This window comes from Myxocyprinus asiaticus, chromosome 10, assembly GCF_019703515.2.
Source record: "Myxocyprinus asiaticus isolate MX2 ecotype Aquarium Trade chromosome 10, UBuf_Myxa_2, whole genome shotgun sequence".
Taxonomy (NCBI): domain Eukaryota; kingdom Metazoa; phylum Chordata; class Actinopteri; order Cypriniformes; family Catostomidae; genus Myxocyprinus; species Myxocyprinus asiaticus.
The window spans coordinates 8,378,098-8,386,240 of record NC_059353.1 but is presented as its reverse complement, the minus strand read 5'-3'; the positions used below and the strand labels follow the sequence as shown (position 1 = coordinate 8,386,240).

At 35.6% G+C, this 8,143-nt stretch overlaps 1 protein-coding gene across 2 annotated transcripts; it reads right to left on the bottom strand.

Moving 5' to 3' along the window:
- Positions 1-759: 759 nt before the first annotated feature.
- LOC127447275 (homeobox protein engrailed-1-B-like) lies at positions 760-4,960 on the bottom strand. Of its 2 annotated transcripts, none has more exons than XM_051709050.1 (3): positions 4,091-4,960; positions 1,899-2,411; positions 760-1,208 (listed from the first exon to the last, which is right to left on the bottom strand). In XM_051709050.1, the coding sequence occupies exons 1-2, from the start codon at positions 4,530-4,532 to the stop codon at positions 2,011-2,013; spliced, it is 843 nt and encodes a 280-aa protein (XP_051565010.1). In that variant the 5' UTR covers positions 4,533-4,960; the 3' UTR covers positions 760-1,208; positions 1,899-2,010. The 2 variants fall into 2 exon arrangements, with proteins under 2 accessions (XP_051565010.1, XP_051565011.1); XM_051709051.1 differs by having other exon boundaries at positions 760-1,032.
- Positions 4,961-8,143: the final 3,183 nt, after the last annotated feature.

The following is an 8,143-nucleotide window of genomic DNA, read 5'->3' as shown; positions in this document are numbered from 1 at the left end:
GAAACGAAGCCAATCCTGTGTTCCAAACATCATTAATAATGCCTTAGGAGGGCACTTCGAAGGGAGAACAATTGTGACAGTCATGCTGGAAGATCATTTCAAACTGAATTTCCAATAAAAATAATTTTGAGCACCACAACTTCAAGCCTGTGTGGATGGTGAAGTCTTTGAAAGGAATAGGGCATAGGGGTGATAACTCTGAATAGAACACACCCCAGCTGCAGCGAAATCAATGATGTTGACAACGCAAACTAACAAGGAACTATGCTTCAAACCACAGGTGGAGAGCTGTAGTTTCAACTACACAACTTTGCGGCGCAGTTTGCGAATTTTCGTCGGAACTACGGTTTCGGGAAACACCAAATCGTTGAACTATGTTGGTAACGATGAAACTTGCGACCATAGTTGGCTAACGATAATTTTGGGAAACGCAACCCAGAGCCGCGTGAATCACCGATAAAGATTTCACTTAATTTAGATGGTATTATTAAAAAATAAATAGCCTATAGGATACATTATTAGTAGTAGTATTTTATACTTAACAGTTTGAAAATATTCAAGAAGATATTCAGTTTGTGCACCATGTTTTCCCCGTCTCCCTACTTAAATAAAATAAATAAATAAAGATATTTGGGTTCGGAAAGAGGGTAGTGCAACTTGGTTCTAACCAATCTGTTATTAATTATTTGTAATTAATTACATATTAATCTGCAAATCTTTTGTGCACAAAAAAAATAAAATAAAGAAAAATAAAAAATAAAAAATTATGTCGTTTTTATTTACTCATAAAAAACATTGCAATGTTAAAGACAAGTGTTTTGATGTTAAATACATCAGCCTGCATTGATTAAAAAAAAAAAAAATTGGCTGTAAGACTAAATGTTAACAACATTAATGATGTTTTCGACACATGCCTATTTTGGGCAGCAAGGCATTGCAAGAAATGTATGTAGATTATTTTATACTGTATTCTGTAATCTGGCGAAACAAACTTACTGTTTGATGCTTTGGGTAAGGCTACTAGGTCCATCTCTGATTCCCAATGCAAATAAAGAATAGCATATTTTACAATGCAGACAGAAACAATAAGGCACAATAACATTATATCGGGAAAAATATCGGCTACATATTGCAGGTATAAAAGGGTTTATTTTGATGCAGCGTTAAATATTTAGTAAAGAATAACATCTGATATCAGATATGTAAGTCTCCAATTATCCCAAGTCGAATAGAAAAGGAAGAAGAAGAAGAAACAAACAAACAAACAAACAAACAAACAACAACAAAAAAAAACCTTGTCAATATTCAAAATATTACAATATTCATTGTCGGTTTCCAAGTCATAAAAACTCGGCATCTCATTGTAAACTGGATACTTTCACCGAATAACATCTTTGGCACGAAGATATTAACAACATTAAAATGTTTTACTGATAACATTTTTTGACTGATAACAAACACATATGATATCAAACAACTTAAAAAATCTGAGCCGTCTTAATTGTAATACCAAATTCAAAATCAAAATGAGGCCTAAATGTTTTCATGTAGGCAATCGTTAATTAATTTCAGTCTAATAGAAAAAAAAAAAAAAAAAAATATATGTAGATTATTTTATACTGTATTCTGTAATCTGGCGAAACAAACTTACTGTTTGATGCTTTGGGTAAGGCTACTAGGTCCATCTCTGATTCCCAATGCAAATAAAGAATAGCATATTTTACAATGCAAAATCAAAATGAGGCCTAAATGTTTTCATGTAGGCAATCGTTAATTAATTTCAGTCTAATAGAAAAAAAAAAAAATATATATATATATATATATATATATATATATATATATATATATATATATATATATATATATATATATATATATTCTATTTTAAAGAAATTCACCCGCTCGCCTCGCCCATACATGATGATCCGGTAATTTCACAAGCCAAGCCACAGTTTCTTTCAACAATGTCTGGTCATTTATGCAGTTTTCCCATTTCCCCTCTCTTTCCCTTCACTCACTCACTCTCTCTCTCTCTCTCTCTCTCTCTCTCTCTCTCTCTCTCTCTCTCTCTCTCTCTCTCTCTCTCTCTCTCTGCAAGTTGACGTCTTCTTCCTCTTGAATGGTGTTGGTGGAATGGTTGTACAGTCCCTGAGCCATCAGCTGCAGCGCGAGGCCGTTCTTTAATCCGCTGGCTTTCTTGATTTTCGCGCGTTTATTCTGGAACCAGATTTTAATCTGCGACTCGTTCAAGTTGAGTTCGTGCGCTAGAGTCTGCCGGCGCTGCTCCGTGATATACCGGCTGGCCTGAAACTCAGCCTTCAGTCTTTGGAGCTGCTCAGCTGTGAACGCCGTTCTGGGTCGTTTATCCTCACTGTCGTTATTCTTCTTTTTCAATTTCCGGGTCCTTGGGCCTTGTGTGGAAACAACAATGAGACGAATCCCTGAATATCAACCATCTCATTAAGTATCAAAGCCGTTTCGGATTGCACTCACAAAAGAGCATTGCCGTGTCGAATTTGTGTCGGTGTGCAACACCATTGGAAATAAACATCAAAATAACTACTTCTGTATAAACTCGTTAACAGACGTGTTACCTTAACAACAAAACAGTAAAGCTGTTATTAATGATTCAGTTTAGCCTCCTTAAAAGGTCACGTTTTTTTCTAAAACTGCTTCAAATTGTTTAAATCTCTACTCAGTAAAACATAATTATATCCATTTCTATATTTTGAACATATGCGTTTTGATTATTGCTGTCATTATTATTATTAGGCTATTATTGTTTGATTACACAGTTGCGCAAATTAAAAATGAAATATTTTGCCAGAGTTGACTCTGTAGCTATACTGTTTTAAAATGTGTTAAAGCACATACAAAGGTGCTAATGAAGAATAGAAATATTATATAAAATAATGATTACATAAACAATTTTGTTTGACGTCCAATACTCCTGCGCTTGGCTTAAAAATGTAGAATTTCATAAGCGACATAAGCAAAATATCCCGGTAACCGGCTGACAATAAATAAATAAATATATATATATATATATATATATATATATATATATATATATATATATATATATTTTTTTTTTTTTAAATGTATTAAACCTTTCTCGGGAAATAAAATAAACTAATTGGTGAACTGATTGGTAAAAACCTGAATAAAATCCGATTTATCTTGTAATATTTTTAGAAAATTAGTAGGCCTAAGCTCAAATAACTTAAAAAGTATATAGTCGATAATGGCAAATCAAATGCAAAGCAAATGGATTATTTGTGTTTGGTAATTTATTCCAAAAACGCTTACTCAGGTATTTTGTTGTTGTTGTTGTTTACACGTCTTGCAGAAGTTTAGGATACATTAAGCAAATAATTAAAAAATATAAGCACAATTTTGAAAGAGATTTTTTAAAGAGATTTTATTAGCTGTTCTTATTGTTGCTTGTCTAGATTTTCTGTACTGCATAAATTTATATATTTTAAAGATGAAACAATGAAAATATATAATGTAAAAATACATGTAATTAAAGTGCGATCAGTTATTAATATATTACCAATGAAAACCGATCATTTTACAGTTGCTTTAGGACCACAGAAGGCCTATAATGGATCATGTCGTCAACCAAAAACAAGTTCACAAAGCCATTGTAGTCTTGTTTGTGCAATGTCTTGGTCAATTACTTGGGGTCATTTAATGGTGAATTTGGTATGTCGGGTAAAAGCACCTCTATACATTTCTCTTCGAAACAAATGTAAGCTTATTTCAACGACCGAAAGTAACCAAAGCCAAAGAAATTAGAGGAATTCTCATTTTGATATTCCGGATCAAGTGTATTGTATTGGGAGTAACGTGTTCCAGTCTTTGAGAACTTTTATTACATTTTAATTTAAAGTAATTTATTGCCATGACAAAAAATGTTATTGCCTAAACTTTTCCAACTTTACTGCGTACAATGAGAAATTGTGTAAAAGTGAACTGCCCCAGTCAGTCATTTTAATTTTTACATATTGCATAAAGCTGATTTAGGTTAGGCCACAAAAGGAATGTATGAACAGTTACTTGTTTTATTTGTTACCAGTTGCCTTACCAGATGAGGGCCGGTCAGAATATCTTGTGCAATAAACCCACGCGGGCCACAAATGCTCTCGGGTGTCCTTACTGGGCGCGGGGGTTTCACCTGGACTACTCAAAGCAACGGGTGGTGCCGGGACAACCCCAAAATGTGATACATTAACTCCATCGTCTACCTGGGAATGTCTCTTGCTGGCTGGGGATGAGACGGTGGAGGAGGATGAAGAAGAAACGCTGTTGGCGCTGCAGTTGGAATCCGAGCAAGGAGTGCTGGGGAAAGAAAAACAACGTGAAGTGTGTACGCCTGGACCCTGCTCCCTTTTGCAGCCAAAGTCCGGTCTAAGGATGTTATCGATGAAAAAATGAGTGGTTCTGTGCATGTGGTGCGCAGCCGGGAACAGAGGTGGAGAGGGCAGGCTTGGAGATAAAGAAACGTTGTCATCTTCGCTCTGATCCATAACAGCGTTGCTCTTTGATATTCGCTTCACTGGTTGGACTGAGACTTACTCGATTCCGAATTGAACAGAAGACAGGGAAACGTTATCTATGTATCCATAACAAAGCGCCCATTTCCCGTGAAAGTGAGTACATTTTGGAAGTCTGCTTGATAACAAGCAGTGGCGTTCCGTTTCTGTGTCCGTGGTTTGAAAGGACTGACAGCGCATAGTAGCTTTCGTACGTAGACCCTCTGCGCTGCCCGTCCACAGTTTATGACACCTCTTTTTCCGAAACTCTACTTGTGCGCTACCACTCCAACCGGAAACGCATCAGATCACACACATGAGAAACTGTGTCAAACGTGTCAGCGTCCAATGCCGTTTCGCGCCTTGCTGTGCTCTTGGATATCAAACGGATCGAAGATTTCGCTCGCACTGCAGCTGAACTATGTCCCTAAACACGCTCAGATCCTCTCACCGTTTAGGGTTGCGACTCGCAAGAAGAGAACTCAAATGGAAAGCATGTCTTTAAACATTTCCTTTTCTTTCCGGAAAGACGCAGGGTTAGGGTTAGGGTTAACCAAGTGGCAAATGCAATACTGTATGTGGGACTCATTCTTTCAAATAGCATACAAATAATAAGTGTTCGGCTATTTAGGCGTTGAAGACCACAAAACCATAGACGAAAGAGATTTCAACGGTATGTATGAGACTGTAAACCCTCAAATATTTAAGTTCATTGAACTTGTTTTACTTAAAAATCCATAGGCGTAAGATTTTAAGTCTTAACGCAAACTATTGAGTACAAAATCGAGGCAATGGGGAATACTGACAATCCCTTGCTGCTTGAATTATTTAATGATGTTTCCTTATATAGAGGGAACATATGGGGGCATTTAAATAGTTGTTACTAAGAATTCATAGATGTTTTAGCCCTTTTGTTGTATTATGTTGTTTTGTTTCGTGTGATGTCACCATTAGGGCCATATGTGTCACTTTGGTCAAGTTGGACCCTGTTAACACCACCTCAGTTCTCGCATGTGCAGCTGAAGTGCCGGTATATACAGTGCATTTGTGGAGAATGAAGTTATTTAATGACTGACCTAGAATCAGTTATGATCTGTATTTGAGCTGTGCTATTGTTTTATCTCAGATTGAATCAATTCAATTACAATGATTAAGAGCAGTAGAAACAACACTATTTAAATAGCAAATCTGAGTTGTCTACTTGCATTAACTCAACTTACAATAGTTAAGTTCACTCTTCTTGAACATCAAGTTAATTGAACTGAAATATTTGAGCTTGGGAGACCCCATTACTGAACTGAGGGAACGAGTTTACGCCATCAAATGAGTGCAATGAACTTATTGGAGTTTTCAGTGAAGGAAATGGGTGATTCTTACGAAATCTGAATCAAAAGAAAGAAATATGACATTTTGCATAAAGAAAATGTCTATTTTTAGGGCCAGTAGGATTTTATTTATTTATTTATTTTTTACACTGTGACATTATTTTCATTACATGTTAAGCAGCTTTTACCACAACATAAAAAAATGGCATATTATTTAATTGTGAAGTAGGCTATTTATACATCATATCCTACTTACTGCCTTACTTTAAAAAATAATTAAAAAAAAAAACACTTTGTTATGGTAATAACAATAGTGCTACACAACTTGTAGTGCTGGTGAGAGTGCCTTTGGTGTCAGAGAGGAAGAGGAGACAAGGATTAATCAATATATACTGACGATTTTCATGCAGTTATTGACTTTTTTCTTCTCTCTCTGATTTTAATTGATACTGTTGTCTGCATCAATCATGCCTCCACTTTGTTGTTACCAACTAGTCCAACTAGTCCACACAAATAACTTTGTTTACTAATTCATCTGTTCATCCATTTATATTGACTATTTTATGCAACCATTTTATGCATTTCGTTATATAATAATATTATTATTAGTCTTGCCTGTTAAAATAAATTAAACGCATATATCCTGATATTAAAGTCTCAGCATAAAGTGTAGCTATATTTAAATTGTATCAGGTGTAATTTCGCATTTTTCCTGCAAGTGTCTGCATAAGTCTCCTTACAATGCTCTTAGCGCTGTACGATTACTCCAGAGCACTCATAAATCTACAAGCATTTTCAAGTACTACTTAAGTTACGATGCTTTTGGGAAACGACCATGAAACTAAGATGACTCATAAGATGGATTCTACGATGTAGTTTACATGCTTTTGGGAAAAGAGGCCCAGGACCTTATCTTGACAGGTTTCGTGTAAATCCCCCAAATATTCTTTACTTTTGAAGCCAAAACACATTTTTCTGTAAGCATCTGTTAAATGACTACTACTGCTGCTACTACTACTACTACTACTAATATAAGTAGCATAATACTCGTTATTATAATAATAATTACCACAAAAATTAATTTAGACCTCATTCAGGACAACTGAAAGTCAGACGGACATACTACTGTATAGAGCTTAGTTCGCAGTAATTAAGTGCGCCTTAAATCTCTGTCTCGAGAATCTGCTTGCACTTAATTAATTTCTAATTAGAGCACTATCACTGGCTCATTCTGAAGAGGGGCAATTGTGAGGCCTCTTCATTTATGCGGTGAATCTCTAAACAATCCGCTATCTCTCTCTCAAGACGCGCCTTAAGAACCCCCATAAAAAAACATAATTTATAGGTTTTAATTAGCGTGTATTCAACGCGGTCAGTTATGCGTTAATTATACAGCAGTGAACACAGCCCAATTACAAGCGCTGCCATAATACACGCAAGAGGCGTTTAATCAAACCCGAGCTGCAAAGCGTGAACAGCTCTGCGTAAAAGCGTTTACAAAGAAACTATTTGCATAAATAACTTCATTGACAGCTAAATGTCCTGTGATTAATATAATCGCAAAAGTGGCAGAGTGTTTATGAAAATATGATGAATGTAGGCTATTTTTCATTGCATAACACAATATCGGCCTATATAAAACTCATGCTTAAGCCATTGTCTTCAATTGTGCTTGATGTTTGGTGACAGTTTCAGCATTTACTAGTCCGTTATTGTTTAGGCTATAGGCCGAAGCAAACGCTTAAATATGGCTGTTTTGTCTTGAACACCCTTGGCATGTAAGCTGTGGGTTTCACACACGGTGTATGCGACTAAATCATAATTTAGATAATATCTCAATGCAATGATGTCGAATATTTCCTAAAATGACAGGTCGATTTTTCGTTCTTCTTACAAATGAATGCATTATGTTCAAATAATAAAATCGACAAAATCCAACAATTGCAATAAACATTTAACTAATTAATTTGTTAAACCTGTCGGTGCGCATTTATCTGAAATCACCTACCAAGGTGAAACCATAATATAAGGAACGTGTTTCTTGTGAATTGTTGTATAAACGGAAAATTCATTTTATTATACACAATAAAAATACACTTAATAATAATACAAAATGCACTAAAATACACACCAATAGTATACATATCTTGTAGAGACCTGCTCTGACATTGACCTGCGAAACGAGCTCAAGCTTCAAGGACTCCCTCATCTCAGTCAACATAGAAGTTTGGCGTCTTTTCCTTCAGAGCTGCTCGCTATATGCCGCAGACATTCGGATCA

Coding starts and splice junctions, on each gene's coding strand:
- LOC127447275 (XM_051709050.1), bottom strand. CDS start 4,532: ATGGATCAGAGCGAAGATGACAACGTTTCTTTATCTCCAAGCCTGCCC. Junction 2,412..4,090: donor TTCTGACCGGCCCTCATCTG/GTAAGGCAACTG, acceptor TTTCCACACAAG/GCCCAAGGACCCGGAAATTG.